The following is a 21,059-nucleotide window of genomic DNA, read 5'->3' on the forward strand; positions in this document are numbered from 1 at the left end:
AATAACATAACACGTGTGTTGATAATAAGTCATATCTTTTTATTGAAAACAAGATTAATACAACAGTTTTGTAAAAAAAGAAACATACATGGAAAACATACAAATCGAATCCGAAGTATAAAATAAATGCGCTAAAATCGTTTTAAAATAATACGAAACACATGAGGTGGTCAGAATCGACACATTCGCAGATTTTCTAGTATACATTTATCTATTGTAAAGAATAGTCACATTGAAATTTTATGACGCCATTTCCTTACTATTTTTAGTAGGGAGACTACAATTTTTTCGCTGAAAATACTGAATAAATTACCCATTTGACGATCCGAGTTTGCCAGAAGTACCAAATGGATAGTTTGATCTGGTAACGCCATGAAGTTTTCAACACAACTAAAACATGCCTGATGAAAAAGAACATTTTCCGTTATTATATACATTGTTTATCGTATGTGTTCGATTCGGACTTCACACAACCTGCCCATACATTTTTTTTTCTTCTGATGTACCATTAAACTCCAGTCAAATATCCACTGAATAAGGACCCATCATAAATTCTCAGCGATGATCTTGAATAGTTATCGATAAACACAGAAACGTATTGATTTTTCTGAAAATATACATTAAAAAGAATATTTTTAAACATACAATACAATATACAACAGTCACAACAGGCCAAATGACTATAAAAACGCAACCCCCATCTTAATTGCCATCGCTTCGTCACTATCTTCGTCAACAAAATTATTATGCATTAAGCCTTTAAGCGGCACTGACGAGATATCTCGCCTCCTTAGATATCTCTTGTTTTAGCATTGACACACCCAGTTATTTTGTAAAGCTAATTTCTCAATGCAAAACTTTTCCTTTTTCCTTTAGTTTGCACCTGCTGAAAATTGTAAGAAAACCTACTTAATTAAAAGAAATACGGCATTTTCAATGAGGTTTACTGATTTCTACTAAGTGGGTTAATACAAATACAAGGACACAACATCCAAAATGTCCAACGAGGTGGCTCAGGAAAAAAATGTCCATAACAAATATGGATGATATATATTTCTAAAATGCAGCAACCCAATTAAAAATGCAATTATAAAAATCAAAAACAATATATATACATGATAAAATGTTATACAATGTCCATAAAATATATTTATGGTTGTCTTATTCTACGTATGGATAGCTTCTCGATTTACTCCACTATGTTTATCGTATTTCTTTTTACAAGTGTCAATTGTGTTAGAATTTACTACCCCCGGGGGTAAGCTATTCCATTTATTAACCACCCTAGTAGAGAAAAATTCTCTGCGACACCATAACCTAGAATTGTCCCTTACCAATTAATACAGGTGTCCCCTTGTAAAAGCAGTTGATTAACGGCGTACTAATAATTCATGGCCCATCCTATCCATCCCATTGAAAATTTTGAACACTTCGATCATATCTCCCCGACACCTGCGTTCATACAATGTAAACATATTCGAAAAATGAAGTCTCTTCTTCAAGGACACGCGTATCTCTTCTTGCACCCCTTCAACCAAGTCTATTTCCCTCTGTAGGTATGGTCTCCAAAACCTTACAGCATACTCCGCTCCAGGAGGAACTAAGCCTCGGAAAAGCGGAAGAATGACTTCAGGAGAACGCGAAGAGATCTTTTTGAAAATGAAACCGAGTATTCTATTCACTTTGTAACCACCGTTCAACAATGTCCAGAAGACCTACGCTCATCAATGAGAATTCCCAAATCGGTAACGCTAGTTGCATCCGGAATAGTGCCATCACTAAACTCGTAAGAGAAACGTGGGTTGTTCGAACCAAAATGAGCGACCATACACTTGTCAATGCTAAACGTCATGCTCCATTCATTTGTCCATGCTCCAATCCTGTTTAAGTTGGTCTGGAGCAATTTCCTATCGCTTTGATTCCCGACTACCCCCGTTAGCTTCACGTCATCTGTGAATTTGCTAGCAATCCAATCGATACCCTGATCGATTTTATCAATAAAAAGTAAAAAAAGTATGGGGCCAAGGGCACTTCCTTGAGGAACTCCACTTGTGACGCCTGTCCAACCAGACACATGTAGGAAATGCCATCATGAAATTTAGCGATGTAGTTTAGATCCCTATTCGGTGGAGTTTAACAAACCCCTACAATAAGTTTATGAGGCCTTTTGTTTTCCAGCTCAACCCATATCGTTTCAATATCACTTTTCTGCACATTACACTCTCTAGGCTTCAAACATGATTTCACGTATATCAATACTCTATTCTCTTTCCCATTCCATCTATTTCTTAAAAAAGCATCGTATCATGAGATGTGTAAAAAAGATTCATCCCAATCTTTTGCCCGAGATTCAGTAAAGGCTATAAGATCCAGGCCCTCCACAGCTATAATAGCTTTTAAAAAATCTTTCTTACCACCCAAGCTCCTGGCATTTATTAGAACACACTTCAATTTGCCCTGCGATTTAGTGTCAATCGAGAAGCCATCCATGTCAGAGGTTCGTAATTCACCGTCTATATTGTTATTATTAACAATAACTAACCCGCATTCTCCTCTACGTAGTGTAGAAGTAAAAAACCTGACCTAAGCCTATCGTACACCTTCCAGACACTTCCCTCCTATTCAGATGAATCCCATCCCAACAAAGCCACCTATCGGTAAATACATGAAGCTCCAAGAACGTGACCCCACGTGAGGAGCAAATGCCCCTTAGGCCTGAATTGAATTGGTGGATCCTACGCCTATACCCCCTACTACCCCTTGGCAGCACTGGAATCGCTGCCACATCTGAACGACCCCCCTCCCGAACGGATATTAGTAAGTCCCGGTACTCTGACAGAGACTCACTAATATTCGCTCATACCGGATTCGTTCGCACCCACAGGATTACCCGTCCAGGAAACTTTCGACGATGAAAAACGTCTCCAACGTCTTCCTCCCAGGAAGACAACAGCGATCGAAACTCCGAAAATCCCTACTCTGTTCCCCAGTTCCCTAACGATAGAATCGCCGATGATTAAACACCTATCACTATCCCCCTCTACCTCATCCACAACCACCCATTCACGCTCTAAATCGTTATAGTTATAACCTTGCCCTCGAAAACCCTAACTCTCTCCCGTAACGTTTCGACCTCGAGTTCCAACCTTACCGTATCCATACATCCCGTACAGTTGAAACTATCAGCTACTATCCCCCTAGACCAGGGGAACCTCCCGTCTCAAGCTCTATACAACACTAATCGAGGTCGAGGCATACTAATAATATTGCATAAAACTATATAATAACACATAAAAAATAGGAGAATGTGAAACGTTAATAGGAAATTAAAATAACGTAAAATACATTACAATGCAAAATATACGTAGAAAATTTTACGAAAAAATTAAGTAAAATAAAATTCTCAACACTGAATGACGAAGAATTATATATATATAAATAATAGAACACACCTCTAAAAAGTATTAAGATACAAACTACAATTTATACTTATTAGTATTGGCTAACTATCTTTTCACTTACATTGAAACAATAAGACCCGAATGAAAAAAACAAAAATTACTGAGGATTCTGTGAATATACACTGTTTGCCAACACTAACGCCCAAAAACCCACGAAATTATATCAAAGAAGTGGGAAAACACCAAAAGGGGGGGAAACAAAGAACCAAATATTCTCTTCAGTACGTGGGCAAAGAAATTAATTATCGACAAGGAAACAACGCTCACAAACCTGGCGAAAGAATAATGAAAATGAAACTATAGCGGGGAAAAAAGTTTATCGATCGAAAATACACAAAGAAAATTAAAAAGTTGAGAGCAATAAAAAAACACTTATCTCGCAAATCTAACAATGGGAGTCTTTCTAAAAATCCGATGACAAAATCAAACTAAAGATAATAATTAAACGCACAATCTAGAAAAATGAATAAAACACCGCAGAGTTTGACAAAAAAAAAACCGCGCTAATTAAAATTCATGAGAATGAAGAAAAACACCAAAACCTTTTTGATTTCTCCTTATCGCTTAAAGGGTTAAAGATTCCACTTATTTTGACTCCCAAATTATCGGTAAATAATGTAAAACGAACTGGTTTAACACACTTCCTGATTTACTCTACTAACGAAATCTGTACAACGAGAAGACTCTTCATTTGTTATTACACGTTTCAACCATCTCTTCAACCAAGATTCCAACCAAGTCAATAGTTTGGCTCCTACTCAAGCAAAACACAATCGAAAGCTTTTCGAACATCGAGGTAAATAATTTCTACCGAACTACCCTTTATCGAAAGCCGTATATACATGATCGTAGAAACAGCAAAGGTGACACACGATTTTCTTTTCCTAAATTCATGTTGCACCTTAGACATATCTTAAAAGTTTTAGGCACACATAAAGATCCGTTTATGTGAAAAGACGCGGTGATGTACGCCTGTCCTTGTAGTTGATTGCACGAAAGGCAACATGCTTTTGATAGTTTAATAAAGAGGAAATTAATATGGACGTTTTCGATAAATTTTTACTTAAGAATTTTAGGAAATGAAAAATTTAAAATCTTACTTCAATATGCAATAGGCCATTAACGGTAACAGTTTTTTTGTGCCAGGGGCCAGCACCGGAAATAGTTTCCAAGTTCCTGTAATTGAGATCCATGCATTATTACAAAATTACTCAAATGTTGAGTTAGATTATATGTGAGTACATACTATGGCATCATAAATGTAATGAAATTATGTGTTAGGGTAACTGAGAGCACTCCTGAATTTCTATATGAATTAGAAAACCATCGAAACTATGATATATCAGTTGACAGCTTATGATCAAATACTTACAAATGTGTTAGAAATTAAAGAAAAAAATGCAAATTCGAAATAAGGTACATAAGACACAAAATTGGTGCATATGTAGATGCAAATAGCAAACAAGAAGTGAAAGTGCTCCTGATTTTCAATAAAATCATTATAAATCATACACGAATATAAATCATGGTGCCCTTCTATTTCATGCGTGATAAAATATTTGTTTCTCTCTTGATGAATTGATGACTTTCAAAACGTTATCGAATTTTCAAGCTGAATCTAAATTCTAAAGTGAAGAGAACGATCCAGTCACCTGAACATAACTGCGTTCACCAAACATCTGCTGGTATTTCTATAAATGGCTAAGAAGTTCTCTGACTGTTGCAAAGCGTATTAAAGACAGCTTCTTAATACAGCTTTGGACAGTTGCCTAAAAGCCAAGCTTGCCGCTGCCAATCTTCAGAGAGCCAAATTATGTGGCGGGTAAATAGGAATTAAAATTTGCCAAATAATGAGTGTTTATTCGCCAAACGCGTCAAAACGTTAGCAAACGTAATAGTGGTTATTCATCGTCAAAATTCCCTTTAACAACTTTAGCCAAGCATAACGTTATAATCCGTAGTTACAATACGTATTACGTGTTGTTGTTTTTTTAATTTAAAAATTATTTGATGTAGAGTTTTATTTAAGGGGGCAGAGAGAGAGAGAGAGAGAGAGTCCCACATGTCAGCATTTATGTACATGGTTTTTATTTGAATACTTACACATTTTCCTGGCACTTGCCCTCGATACAGAGCATTATAGAGAACATTTCGTCACCAACGCTCGACGTTGTACCAGCTTCAGGATATGGGAGCTCCAGTTGCATTCGAACCATGAACGTGTAGAATGCTGTACGAGGAGCAACAAACCTTCCCAAAATCGGATCGGACAAGTCATTGTCCCTCTCATAGCTGCCAGCAGTGAAAGGCTATAAAAAGAATTACATTGAATTTGTTTTTGAACAATTTAAGAATGCGACGATGCGAGGTTATACTATCTATATTATTGAGTATCACTAATATAACCCCCAGCTCGAATCCAGAAAAACGGTTTTGAATGGCTTAGCAGCAGGAAGGTTGTCTGCAAGTAACAAAATAAGATGCTGGAAGGTTGCTACATTTATCTTCTAGAGCCATGCATACTGCAATCCATTTCCAGCTGCTGGAAAATGCATCGCGGAAGTACTTTGAGGTCTCTTGATAATGCACAAATTCAATTTTCAGATATTTCAGAGTCACACGGTGCGTCATATTATCGTTTTTGAAAATCCCATGCTCCTCAGGAACGACAATAATTTTTTTTGATGTACATTATTTGCAAGGATAAGTTCATAATCATAACGGCTGAAAGTGACTTTCACAAGTATCGGTGAACCCAGACAATGCCACAACAGCACTTCTCAGACGAAAATATTGCTATCACCAGTTTGCATTCTCCCAACAATGCTTACAGTCTTGTTCCAGATTTTTTTCAGGATACGACAGCAGTCATCCATTACACGCATGTTAAAAGTGATCGATATTTATCGATAAAAAGTGAAAAAAGTATGGGCCCGAGGACACTTCCTTGAGGAACTCCCCTCTTCACACCAATAGTGCCGTCTTAACGCATGGGTCTACCCGGGCACGGCCCGGGGGTTTCGAGAGAAGAGGAGCCTTACAAAAATGAGATAGGGTTGAAATTTTTGAGAAGTATGCATGTAAATTTGGCTGGTAGGGCCTCTGAAGAATCACCTGGAGGCTCCATGGTGCTCTTAAGACGGCCCTGCCGTCCAATCAGAAAATTCCCCGTTCACCATAATATGTGCCCTATCTGTAAACCACGATTATATCCAATTCAGCAAGTTGCCCCTAATCCAATCTCATGTAAACGCTTCAAAAGTTTATCATATTTGACAAGATCGAATACCTTCAGGAAATGAAGATAAACAACATCGGCGTTTTTGCTTTCAAATATACTTACTCTGAAAAAATTCTTGATTTCAATCACCGTCTTTCTTGGGACTTCTATCTCTTCGGCCAATTCATATAAAAATGCAGACGAAATTCTGGGAACATTGGTATCGAATATATCAATTGACCCTGTGAGGGTTTTTTGTGCATCTGGAGATTCCACTCTCTCGGAAGACGTTTTTTTACCGTTATCTAAGGGGACTATGCAGTATTCTGTACACATAGGATCTTGTGAAATTTGAAATCTACTTGCAACAATGTCTGTGAATGAAATGAGAGAAAAAAAATTATTTCATATATATATATATATAAAATAATGACATAACATATTAAAGTTGTTTTTTTTTCATCAGACTATTTCACAATAACTGATCCTTGAATATTACCTTTTATCAATGTTCGAAATTCGGACAGTACTTCACTCACGTTTACAGCTGGACCTCTGTGTCCTCTTGGTCCTCGTGGACCGGGAGGACCAATCGGGCCACGCTGAAAGATAATAAAAGAAAATTGTAGCTGAAATATAGCAATATATACAGTAACCTACAATGAGTTTTCTCTCAATTCAACCACCGCATATTAGTTGGTCCACCTCCCATACGGAAGACAGCCTGATAATGAAAATAATGATTAATACGAGTGTGTGTGTGTGTTTTAAAAGTTTAGTTACAGTAAGTAAATAGCAATAAACAGAAAAGTAGATGACGCAACAAAACAATCTCTTGAGATTTTATTTACACACACACACACACGCACGCACACACACACAAAGGCTATATATACACATATACACAGTATCAAATTTCGAAAATGTAAATAAATATATACAGGGTGTTCCAAAGTATGAAAACAAGCGTTTCAAAAGTTTAGGTGCCATCGCAAATTTAATTTTTAAATTTAATATAATAATTTAATAATTTAAATTTAATCGCGGTTAATTTTTGAGCATTTTTTAAATTCAAACTATACCTCTACGACGGTCGGTTGATGAGATAAAGATCGCATTAGCACTTACAGGACACCCTGTATACATATGTGGGGATATTTTTTTGTAATGAATATATACAAGGAAATATAAAATATATGCATTTTAAAAACACATCTGCTTTTTTGCATGGCGATTTGTTTGATGTAGTATATTTTCTCATTTTTGATACATATTTCAGAATTTTTAACTTTTTCGGGATGTTTCAGTGCATATTATAGGGTTTTTATACACATTTTGGGGTTTTTAATGCATATTTTGGTATTTTTAAGTGTATATTTTGGCATTTTAAAGTGCATATTTTGGCATTTTTAAGTGTATATTTTAGGGTTTTCATACACATTTTGAGGGTTTTAATGCATATTTTGGCATTTTCAAGTGCATATTTTGGCATTTTAAAGTGCATATTTGCATATTTTGAACTTATGAAACAGACTGTACTTACTGCATAAATCGGTCCGCCACTTCTGAGTTGATTAGCGATCCTCCTTCTTTTTTTATCACGCCTTTCGTTCATTTCGGACAGTCGCAGAAAGTTTTTCCAGCTGTGCCTCGGACTCAGCTTACCACTGAGTACGGGAAGTCGCTATTTAGAAAACGTATAATAGTTTTATTGTTTGTTTTCATTTCTCATCAATTTGTTTCATTATGTAACACAAAAAAGTCCCAAGTAAGTTCAGAAACATTTACCTTCGCCAAATAGAAGTGAAACCAAAAAAAGTGAAAATTCAATACCCAATAATCATAGCGCTGTTTTATATGGAGTATAACTGTTACGGTAAATGTGATAAATGCGGTTATTATATAGAACAATCTGTTATTATGTATAATCTCCGAGAATTTTAGTAAGTTTGATAAATTTCCGTAAATTTATCACTTTTACCCGCGATTATGCATATTACCCATAAGTGACGCTGATAAATTTAATAAGTTGTAAAAAAAAAATGATCACTTTACCGGCGATTATGCATAATACCCTAGCTTTGTGTCGTTGGTGTACATGATAAATCGTACCATATGATACACTATACATGATGATTCATACATGTATTGTATCATTACATCGGAGTGCGATCGTAAAATTTGTTATCACTGTATCAGGGTACTTTTGTAAAATTTGTTATCATTGTACCGGGCTCCGCCTATATTCATCATACATATTAGATTCATTTGGATTTCTTTTTTTCCTATTTATCAAATTCACCAAAGACCCCTGGTTATTATGCATAATCTCCGGTAAACCCGCTGTATGCCTCTAGGGGCGGGACAGCAATATATATGATTGATTAATCTCCGGTAAAAGTGGTAATTGTTTTAGTACTTTTCAAATTTACCAACGACGCTTGGGTATTATGCTTATTCGCCAAGCTTTATTATGCCAAGTATTATGCTTATCAAACTTACCAAGACGATTGGTAAGTATGCATAATGACCGGCTATTATGTACAATAACCGATTTATCACATTTACCGTAACGCAACAATACCTCGACTTACGCAAATTCTTATAATTTTCTGTGAAAATGCATGATTCTTAAATTCAAGCATAACTCGTAAGCGTTACGGCAGTGATTCTCAAACTTTTGTCATCCGCTGCTCCCTTGCCAAATTCATGGTTCGGACAACGGGTCCCTAGAATAGTTCAGTAGATACAGTAAGTTCACACACACTTACAAAAGAGCCACTTCAAGGCACAAATAGGCACACTAATCAATATCTCCAGCTTACCGCGACGAACACTTTGAGCAACGCTGCGTTACGAGATTATTATTGCTGACATTGAAACGATGCTTCAATTTTAGTATAATAATAAGGTCAGAATTGTTCAGCCAATCACAACACCACATGTTACCAATTTAAGAGGAAGATTTTAATCCTTTTAAATAAGTGTTTTCTCAAACTTTCTGAAATCAAGGACCAGTAAAATGTCTGAAACAATTAGACGGGCCACTTGTGTCCCGTATCACGGGACTTCCCGGTAATTTCCGTTCCGATTATTTTTACACAGTTGTCCCGTTTTTTCAACGATACTCTTATTTGAATTTTTAATACTAAAGCCGAGAATATATATGCACAGTGTTTTCATGATATAAATTATATTGCGGCAATTATATGTGGCAATAAATTATATTGCGGCAATTATATGTGGGAAAATTATAAATATTTATTTCACATATTTGCCAGATTTAACGTTTTTGTCCTCAATTTTTTCCGGAATTTTAATTGCGATTGGGGTGACTGTGCCTACTTCTGACAGTGTTTTTGATGACAGTTGGCAACGTCCCGTATTTTAAGGATCATTATTTAAGATCCCGTTTACCGAATTTTATTTTTATCAATGAAATATGGTCATGATGGTCAAATATGGTTGATCATTTGAATATTGTTTCCGTGAAATGCATTTTTGTTCACTGTGATTTTTGTAGCAGCTCTTTATTTCCTTAAATTGGAGGCGGCAATTTTAACAGTTTATAGGAAATGACATTTAAAGCAACGAATTTCAATTTCTGGCTAAATTTCGTGATATCCTGTATTTAAGATCGCAATTTCTTGCATTCTCTTCGATTATGTATGGTGAAGCTAAGTATGAAGGTATAATCTTATTTGAACCCATGTGGATATTACTAATATCAGTTACAACGGGTAACTAATTTTATCGAGTCTACGTGCGGACCAGGGCCGTAACTAAGATTTTTGCTGTCCGGGGCAAACATGATTCAGCCACCCGGGGCAAACATTATTATGCCGTCCCAAAACTTTAAAATTTGATAATTTTGTAATGGTTTTCTTCGTTCCCATTTAAAACTGTCGGCCCCTAAATTTTGCCGCCCTCTCTAGTTACTGCCTGGTGCGGACCATAAGTTGAGACGCGATGTTTTAAATGAATCAATCAGGGCCGCCCTTACCAGTCATGGGGCCAGACTTGCATAACACGATCATATTCCAGAGTAAGCAATGGAAAAAGAAATAATTCGAAAACCAATTAAAATTTAGACCTGATGAAAGAAATTGTCAGAGAACTGATGAAAATTCAGAACCGATGAATCGAAATTAAGAAATATAATTGGCAGTGATAATTCCAGAATTTATGAAAAAATTCGGAGAATGAAGTAATTTGAGACTTGAAGATTCAAAATAAATGAATGAAACACAATTTCTGAATTGATTAAAATTCAAAATAAATGAATGAAACACAATTTCTGAATTGATTAAAATTCAAAATAAATGAATGAAACACAATTTCTGAATTGATTAAAATTCAAAATAAATGAATGAAACACAATTTCTGAATTGATTAAAATTCAAAATAAATGAATGAAATAATTTTAGAATTCATGATAATTCAAAATAAATGAATGAAATAATTTTAGAATTCATGATAATTCAAAATAAATGAATGAAATAATTTTAGAATTCATGATAATTCAAAATAAATGAATGAAATAATTTCAGAATCGGAGAAAATTCAAAATCCCAAAAAAGTACGAAAATTCGGAATTCCTTAACTGGTGAAAGTTCAGAATTCCAGAATTAATGAAAATTCCGAATTTATCAAAGAAGCAATTCCAAATTGGTGGAAATTCAGAATTAAATGAAAATGTAGAATACAGAATTAATTTTTTCTAGGTGAAAATGAAGAATTCCAGAAGCATTTCTTTCCATATAAAAATGCAGAATTCCAGAATCATTTCTTTCCATATAAAAATGCAGAATTCCAGAATCATTTCTTTCCATATAAAAATGGAAAATTTATAAAAGAAATTATCAATGGCGCAAATGCGGGGCCCGATGTGACCACGCCTCTAAGGGTGGGTCTGGAATTAATTGAATTCAACATTTATTTTTCTTCTCTTTTTAACGAGTCACATACCTCTTAACATGGGGGAAAGATAAAATATATCATTAAAAATACTATTTAACCATTGATTTATTAGAAATTATTTCACATATTTTTGATTAAATATGCTATCCTATTCTGGTATAAAATTTTACATATCTCTAATACTTAATTTTTTAAAAATTTTCAAAAAAAAACCCACTAAAAACAGCTTGCGCGCATGATAAAATGACATGACATCAATGTAACCATACAATATCGAAATTAAAATGAAGAAAACGGTTCAGTTCATAAAATGAACTAAAAGATTTCAGATCCATAAATATTTGATTTATAAAAAAAAAAAATTGAAATTTTTGTAAATTTAAATTTTAAATTAAATTTTAAATAAGAATGAGTCAATGCAATTTCAATCTTTTAGTTCATTTTATAAAATGAACCGTTTTCTTCATTTTAATTTTAATATTGTATTGTTACATTAATGTCATGCATTTCATCATGTGCACAGGCTGTTTTTAATGTATTTTTTTGAAAACTTTAAAAAAATTAAGTATCAAAGATATGTAAAATTTTATACCAACATAGGATAGCATATTTAATCAAAAATATGCGAAAACAATTTCTAGTAAATCAATGGTTTATTAGTATTTTTAATGTATATTTTAACTTTTCCCCATGTGACTCTTTAATTGAAATTCTTATTTTCTATCTTTGACAAAAACCTTTTGAAGTTTTCAAATACCAGGGTACTGTTTTGTTTTTGAAGCTCGCCTTCACAACATCAAATTTTTCTAAAAACCATGTGATTACCTTAGGCCAATAGACATCTTGGAACAAAAAATAAGTTTATTTATGGTTTTTGAATATGTCCCTTCATGGCAAGACAATGAAGCACAAAAAGATAGTTTTCCGGCCGGACGGACTGGCATTTATTGAAGTTAATAGTTGAAGGGGTAAATGCAAAATTAGGGGTAATTTGTCCGTAATGGAGTCCTTCCTTAGACTGGAGGTGGAGTGAGTGCAAATGAATCCGCATTTTATTATTATCAATAATAAGTGAAAATTGAATAATTTGATTACTTCAAAAATAACTACATCATTTTCTAATTGCCCAATTTTTTGTAAATTGTTTTAATTGCTTGAAGCCGATTAAATAATTCAACGTCGTAGATAATTGCTTTCGACGTTTTTCTACGCGTTATTTTTTAATCATGGTTCCTATACTATATTGCCAAAAGTCTGTGCCCATTTTGGAGTTTAAGACATTTTTTTCTCGAATTTCCAGAAAAATACTGGGCAAATCGTTCTAAAATTTCGGTCACGTGAACCCTATGCTTGTGATCACGATTTCCAGTGAAAATGTAGTAACGAATGCATTTGGGGGGTGACAAAAAATTAAATAAGAAAAAAAGGTTTTTGATCAACCCTGCGTCATAAAAAGCTGCAAAAGGACTTATAGCTTTCACAAGATATTGTACAGTGAAACCTGTCCAAGACGGACACTATGCAGGGCCGGAACTAGAGGAGAACGGGGGGACTACTGCCCGGACGGCAAAATTTAGGTGGGACGGCAGTTTAAGGTGGGAACAAAGAACACCGTTATAGAATTATCGAATTTTAAAGTTGTAGGGGCGGCAAAATAATGTTTGTCCCGGGCGGCTGAATCATGTTTGCTCCGGATGACAAAAATCCTAGTTACGGCCCTGACGTATGAAACGGAAACCTGTCTTAAACGGAATCAAAATATACGTAGTCTGTTCAATGATTAATGCACCTTTATAAAACGGAAATTTGTCTAAAACGGAATATTATTTTCAGTCTCTTGACGTTCCGTTTCATACAGGTTTCACTGTACTAACTTTGTGAAATAGTCCTTGTGTGCATTTTCGCGAGACTAGCTGTATATTCAGGAAGATATAAATGTTTTCTATAGAAATTCCAATTTTCATCGCATGTTTTTTTGTTTATAATATGAGGAGTTTTCAACCAATTTTTCTGAAGTTTACAGAAAAATTGGCACTACACATAAGATACCTTGTGTAGGAATTTAAAACGTGACAATTATTTAATAATATATGAGCATTTTTAACAAATGATTTTTAATCGAGCATGTGTGCGCAGAAAATATCTATTTTATTTTTTCATATTGCCAGATGCATAGTGTGCAACTTATATAAAAATTCTAGTTGAATAACGTGAAAATTCAGAAAGATATATGCGATATCGTGAGCTGTAATTCAAGTTACTGGCTGAGAGTACCTGGATGATAATGGATTTTCCACAAATTGGTATTTTGATTACTTTATTGTTATTTGATTACTTCAAAAATGAGTCCATAGCTTTATGAGAATGAACGAAGACATGTGTCTGATGCTATATAAGAAATATCCACGAGAGTAAAACATAACACACGAGTATAACGTCAAAATGAAGAAACTGAAGAAATAATCAAATGACAGAAAATAATCAAAACACCAGTTTGTGGAAAATCTCTCATCATCAAGGTACTCTCAGCCAGAAACTTAAATTACAGCTCACGATATCGCGTATTTCTTTCTGAATTTTCACGATATTCAACTGAAATTTTTATATAAGTTGCACTATGTATCTGGCAACCAAATTATGAAAAAAACGAGACAGATTTTTTTCTGCGCATGCGCGATTAAAAATCATTAACCACAAATATTTATTTCAAATTAAATAACTAATTTTCACATTCTAAATTCCTGGGCAGGGTGTCTTGTGTATATAGTGCCAGACTTTCTACGAATATCATTAAAATTTGCTGAAAACTCCGCATGTAATAAGCAAAAAACATGCGATGAAAATTGGAATATTGTTATAGAAAACATTTGTATCATTGTCAATATACGTGCTATTCTCACAAAAATGCACCCAAGTATTGCATGTAAAGTTAGTACAATATTTTGTAAAAGCTATTTTGCAGCTTTTTATGATACAGGGTTGATCATAAATCTTTTTTTCTTAGGCCGGTATTACACTATAAAAGTTTGATAAAATCCCTCTTATAAAACTTAAAAAATCAAACTAATAAAGCTCATAGGTTACATTCGAGCAAATGCAACCGATAAGCTTATTGGTTGAATTTTCCATGTTTTATAAAACGACTTTTATAAAACTTTTATACTGTAATCCCGGCCTCGGTTAATTTTTGTCGATACTAAATGCACCCGTGACTAAATATTCACTGGAAATTTGGAGTACAAGGTTTACGTGACCGAAATTTCAGAACGATGTGCCCAGTAATTTTCTAGAAATTCGAGGAAAAATGTGTGAACTCCAAAAAGGACACAGACTTTTGGAAATAAACCCGATAGCATCTTGACATTTTTGAGATGTGAAAAGTGAAAGCCGGGGATGACGAAAACTTTGCAAAAGAGATTTGGAAAGCAAGTTGGACCATTCAATCATTTGAAATCAATGCTTAACGAAAGATTCCATTTTTGAAGAATAGTCTAATTATCACTTAACACACGGGTCTTCAACGTATGGCCCGCGGGCCACATTTACCCGTCGAAGCTTTTTGTCGTGATCCGCCGACAATTTTTAGAAAATGGCTAAAAACATTGAAGACAGACGATCAAGAAAAAAATGATTTGATTACACCCGTAGGCCAGCAAGAGACCGAGCACGCGAGGCCTCTAATAGATTTTGGGGGGAAATTCGGCCTCTAAAAAAGCATGTCTACCTATAGAATTCGCAGAAATTCTGAAAAATACCTTCTTAAAATATAATTTCAGAATTTTTGAAAGAAATAATTTCGAAATTAATAAAATAAATAGTTTCGGAATTATTAAAAGAAATATTTCGGAATTAATAAAAGAAATAATTTTTGACTTATTGAATTTAATATTTTGTAATTGAATTTCATAAAATTAATGGGAGAATAATTCCGAAATTGCTGAAAGAAATAATTTTTGAAACAAATATTTTCGGAATTATTCAATTTATTATTTCGTAAAATTGTTTTTAATTAATTTGAGACTAATTCTAAAACTACTGAACGAAACAATTTTTGACACAAATATTTTCGGGGAATTAGTGAAAGAAATAATATATATATTCCAGAACTATTGAAAAAAACTATTTAAAAAACAATGAAACCACACAAATATTTTTTGAAGTTACAGAATTACCGGAATAAATAATTACAGTAAATAATGAAATACAAATACAAAGCAGTGCCATCTTAACGCATGGGCCCACCCGGGCACGGCTCGGGGGCTTCATGAGAAGAGGGGCCTCACAAAAATGAGAACTGGTTGAAATTTTTGAGAATTTTCCGGGTAGGGCCTCAGAAAAATCACTTGGCCCGGGGGCCCATGATGCTCTTAAGACGGCACTGATACAAAGGCCACAACAGACAAATTGCCCAAGAGGTGGCTGGAAAAAGATGCCCATAAAAAATATGGATGTCAAATATAACCAAAATACAGCAACCCAATATAAAAGCAGTGTAAATTAAAGTAATTTCAGAACAATTAAAAGAGGTTAATTAAATTAAAATCAATTAAAATCAGATATTTTTCCTGACGAAAGAAATGATTTCAGAATTAATAAAAGGTACAATTTCAGAATAGATGAAGTCTTCAATTATTTTGGGCCCCTATTGGCCCTTCTGTTAAGTTAAAATACTATAAATAAGGATTTTATCTTGTGCAGTGAAACCTCGCTGCATCGATACTCGATATAACGATAAATCCTTCGATACAACGATGTTTTTCACAATTCCTGTTTGGAATTGCATATATTTCAATGTCAAACTCCTCTCGATACAACGATATCGTTTACTACGCAAAATCCCTCTATAACGATATTTTTAGGAGATTTTCAAAAAACCCTAAACAACGATATTTATTTATATTTTGCTCAAATTCGTTTTGAATTTTATTTTAACTTCGTGATTTATTTTCGTTCTTGTGAAGGCGTCTAATCGGTAATTTGCATCACAGAATCACCGAAAGCGCCAAGGAAGCTATTGCTATCACTACTTTCTGTGCAAGATGCAAAACTACAATGCGAAAAACAACTTTACAGGAACAAGGATTGTAAATTATTATTTTGGTAATTAGATTTAATTTGGTAATTAGTAGATTGATTTGGTAAAAAGTGACAATTTTTCATGGCGAATAAATGCATAAAAGCACATTTTCTTATGGTACTAACAACGCCGATTTGAAAAAGATGCCTACAGCATAAATTTGATGGCACGTGATGATAATGCCCTCTCTCGATATAACGGTAATCCGTCTACAACATAGTTTCCCAAACTTTTTGTTCCATTGCCCCCTTCTGTAGAAACATTTTTCTCTCATCGCCTCCCCCGACTCAAGCGAACCCATAGGATTCTCTACGTTATCCTCGTAGTTTCTGTCGCCCTTCCCGGACCATTCCATCGCCCACCGGGGGCGATATTGCCCACTTTCGGAAACACTGCTCTACAACGATATTTTTTCTTGGTCCGCAGAGTATCGTTGTATTGAGGTTTTACTACAATTCTAAATACCTCAGGTAGGTGACCCGCGGTCTTCGTGAGAAGTTTGATTGTGGCCCGCCATGTCTGAAAGTTTGAAAACGCCTGACTTAATATGTGGTGTCAAACGTTATTTACAGTTATGAAAAAGTTCATTTTTACAGACAATTCACTTAGTCCCTCACCAGCTCTGATTAACTTCTATACACTTGGAATTTTTCTTGCCTTTAGACATGGAAACAAAAGCTAATAACAAAACCACCCTGTTTTAACACAAGCAGCTTACTTCTTTCGATGAACCAAGGTGTTATCACACATTGCATTACATATGACGTTAGTTTTCGCGCTGATTCTAGCTAGCAGAGCCACCTTTAGGAGAGTGCGACTGTCACACCGAGCTCCGCGCTATGTGAGGCCCCTCACTCAGAGTAAATTATTGGAGGCTCTCACGACTCTTAAAAAGCCATAAGGAGGCTTGCTTGTCGCTAGTTGTACTCCTGTAAAATTTACAAAATATCCTAGAAAGAAATATAACTATCATTAGAAATCTGTAAGAATCACGCATACCCCTTAAAATGCATAGAAGTTTTTTTGCGTACCCTGAAAAATGCGTAGGACACTTGCGTACCTCAAAAAATGCGTGAGTGCTGTGTGTAAGCCTACTCCTAGAAATGGGAAGAAAACAAATCCCCTTGCATAACGTGTCATAACCATAGGCGTACGTAAAGAGGAGCTTACACCATAAGTGGAAGCAAGGGGAGGAATACACCATAAACTCTGAGCCGAGATTATGGGTTATTTTTGCAGTACAAACGACCCCTTCTACCTTTCGGAAGAAAAGCTTAAAACCTCCCTTGAGAAAATCCTGAGTACGTTACTGGTCATAACTACAGTCGACGCTCGATTTTACGAACCTCCAATTTAAGAACCGCACGTTTTTGCGAACTAATTTTCTGATCCCAAACAATACGAAGGTTTAATTTTACGAAGTAATTTTTCATGTTTGTACGGGTTTGTAAAAATGAGCGTTGACTGTATATAACTTTCCCATCACTTCATTCGTTCTTTACATTATTGCTAAATTATAGGGGTAAGCGTAACACAAAAGTTGGGAATCACTGGTCTATGCGTTGCCGGTGAAACCAAACCCATAAAAACATTTTAACACTCGAAATATAACAGCTCCACATTAATAATTTTACAATTAAAGTAACCGTTTATAAGAGGTTTATACTCATCTTGCAATAGACCGATTAAAACGTACAAACAACAATCTAATCAAATTTAAAAAATATATATATATGTTTTGCACAGATAATAATAATAATTAATCACTATTATTAGATGAAATTCACCTGAGATAAATATTTACTCTATAAAATAACTTTTATAACTAATTTAATAAATTTTCTATAATTCAGAAGAGAGAACTACACAAATTTTTAAACAATCATTATAAATAGCATTATCAGAAATTTCTAGTTTTTAACAATTGTTATGCTGTATCATAAATTTATGACAAAAAAATTTAAATCTTACTTTTGATTCAGGAATCTTAGGTTCCCTAGATAAATCTTTATCCGAATTTTCATTGTTGGATCTTCTTGCATGAACACAGATGACCGCAATAGTGATAAAAATCAAAAATTTCATAGTCACAAAATTGCACACTCGCATCACCAGGTTATTGCTCACAAGAATATATATAATATATAAATATGTATATAATCCTTCTTAATGATATCTGTGGTTCTTAGTAGCAAAAGAGAGGCACAAATTCAACCAACTTCTTACTCTGGCCGTGGTGTTCAAAATAATAAATACGAGAAAGATCGTAACACACCCTTTATGGATGGGGGATCACAATAGGAATGAATTGGATTTTCAGAAACGTCTCCGATGAAGGGGGTGCTGCCTATATAGTATAGTACAGAAGGCTGCTGTAGGAGTCCGAAGGGGACAATTCGTACTTCTCTCAACACGTATATACAAACAAAAGATCTCGATACTAACGCACCCCCTTCTTTGCTTCCTACGTTTACGAGGAAATAAAAGATTCTTCTTAGCCAATAGCGTGTCCACAAACTTGGACACATACCTCTTCCATTAACCCGAAAAGATGCATTTCATCCCGACCGTGGGGGTAAAGAAAAGATCGACTTCCAAGGAACCGGGGGGTAGAGAGGTCCCTAAAAGATGAGGGCAAACGTAGATACGGATTGCACGTGTTTTTCACACTCCCCCTACTGAAATACGAATACTTATACCATACCACAGAGTACGCGTACTTCCCGCCAACTGAGTAACTTTGTCCATCCTCAGTCATACAGTGTATACTGGTCTTCGCCGTCGCTCCAGGTGGCGATTTTTGATTAGAAATCGCCCCCCCCCCTTTCCCTTCTAGTTGCAGATGTTCTTCAAGTGACCACGAAATAATTTTTGTGTGTATGTGTCAGGGACCACTAGGCCCCCTTTATTTTTTTTTTTAACCTTATGTCAACATTCTCCCCTTATAAGGTCAGTTATCACATCCTGCATTTTGTGTGGAAATATAAGTTTACCACCATAAATAAATATTGAATTTTTACACGGAGAGAGGAATGAAATTACAAACTACGCATAGTATTGCAATTCGAGATGACGTCCCTGCCGTAGAATTCTATACTGGCAACAACATCATCATCATCAGCAAAATAATCATTTATATTTAAGCTTAGTATTATTATACACGGCTATTTCTCAAATACTGTTACGCTAGTACTTGTGGAATTAATTAAAATGTATTCATGAAGATGTTTGTTTTAATATTTGAAATCTCATTTTGGATATGATGGAGGTATGGCATCTGTGTGTGAACATTTCTCTAATAATTTTTCAAAATGACCTCAACGGGAATTAGTCTGTCGATCTTTCTGGCCACCCTTGACCTAAATCAGTGTTTCGCAACCTGGGGCAATATGGCCCCTTGCATACAGGGGCATTCTAAGTAGGGATCACGGGTAAAAATCAAGTGGTATGAGAGCTATGGCAGGTACATTAGGGGGGGGGCGCAAAGAGCTTTGAAAAAGATTCAGATGTGAAGGAAAATGAAGCTTTATTTGTGGGAAAATGTGTCACTACTTCAGAATCCAGCAGAATTTCTCATAGAACGAGGCGCGTACGCAGGGTCATCTTTTCTAACCCGGGAAATGGCCATTACGGGCATGTCTTGGAGGCTGATGATAGTTGTCCCCCATGATAATGAGATGTGATGCTACGATTTTTCAAAGTATGTAAATCAGTAGATTGATATTTCCAGTAAAAGCTCCCAGCTAATGGGCGTCCAGAAAATTTTGGGCTTATTCCCCCCCGAACATCACTTTGCTCGACTCATCGCTTTCAAGTAGAACGGAGGTGAGAAAAAAATATGGTCTAAATGGGGTGGGTGGACATGTAAGGGCCGTCTTAAGAGCAGGTCCGCAACTAGGGGGGAGCAAGCGGGTCTCGTGCCCCGGGCGCTGGACCCGAGGGGGTGCAAATTTCATTCTGAAACCTCTCCTTCAACGTTACAAGGGGACGTCGAAATGCGTGCTTGCCCCGAGTGACCAAGCATCTAGTTGCGGTCCCCGAAAAAGTGGATATTCTGAGGCCCCAATCTGGCTAGAAACGCTTGAATACCAATTAGCATGCTTACTATCGAAAATTTTAATTAGATCTCATTATCTTGAGGTCCCCATGGGCGAAAAAAGGTTAAGAAACATTGACCTAAAAATTATGGGACGTTTCCACTAGAAAAATCTTCCACAGCATTCAGCCAAAGACATTTTAATTTATCAGTAACATTTTAGCCAACAGTTTGTATTCCAATTTGATTGCTATCGGGCTAGCTGGAAAGAAAAAGATAAACACATTCATTTGAATGCGCAATACCGTGCGTGTGCTCGTCACTTCATGGTCAGGTGCTGAATGC

General features: G+C 35.3%; 1 protein-coding gene across 1 annotated transcript; it reads right to left on the reverse strand.

Annotated features, from left to right (window-relative positions):
- Nucleotides 1-18: 18 nt before the first annotated feature.
- On the reverse strand, nt 19-19,218 carry LOC149072934 (erythroferrone-like). Its single transcript, XM_089246321.1, has 7 exons — nt 18,650-19,218; nt 8,225-8,365; nt 7,181-7,283; nt 6,805-7,055; nt 5,565-5,770; nt 4,562-4,637; nt 19-607 (listed from the first exon to the last, which is right to left on the reverse strand). The coding sequence occupies exons 1-7, from the start codon at nt 18,785-18,787 to the stop codon at nt 509-511; spliced, it is 1,014 nt and encodes a 337-aa protein (XP_089102447.1). The 5' UTR covers nt 18,788-19,218; the 3' UTR covers nt 19-508.
- Nucleotides 19,219-21,059: the final 1,841 nt, after the last annotated feature.

Source organism: Pholcus phalangioides, unplaced genomic scaffold, assembly GCF_987345545.1.
Source record: "Pholcus phalangioides strain wild (caught in Gottingen) unplaced genomic scaffold, Ppha-v1.0 ptg000017l_1, whole genome shotgun sequence".
Lineage (NCBI taxonomy): Eukaryota > Metazoa > Arthropoda > Arachnida > Araneae > Pholcidae > Pholcus > Pholcus phalangioides.

Bases quoted from the DNA above. Each gene is read 5' to 3' on its own strand.
- LOC149072934 (XM_089246321.1), bottom strand. From the start codon at position 18,787: ATGCGAGTGTGCAATTTTGTGACTATGAAATTTTTGATTTTTATCACT. The intron at 8,366-18,649 runs GTAAGATTTAAA...TTTTCTAAATAG, and splicing joins CTAAGATTCCTGAATCAAAA to CGACTTCCCGTACTCAGTGG. The intron at 7,056-7,180 runs GTAATATTCAAG...TTTCATTCACAG, and splicing joins ATTTCGAACATTGATAAAAG to ACATTGTTGCAAGTAGATTT.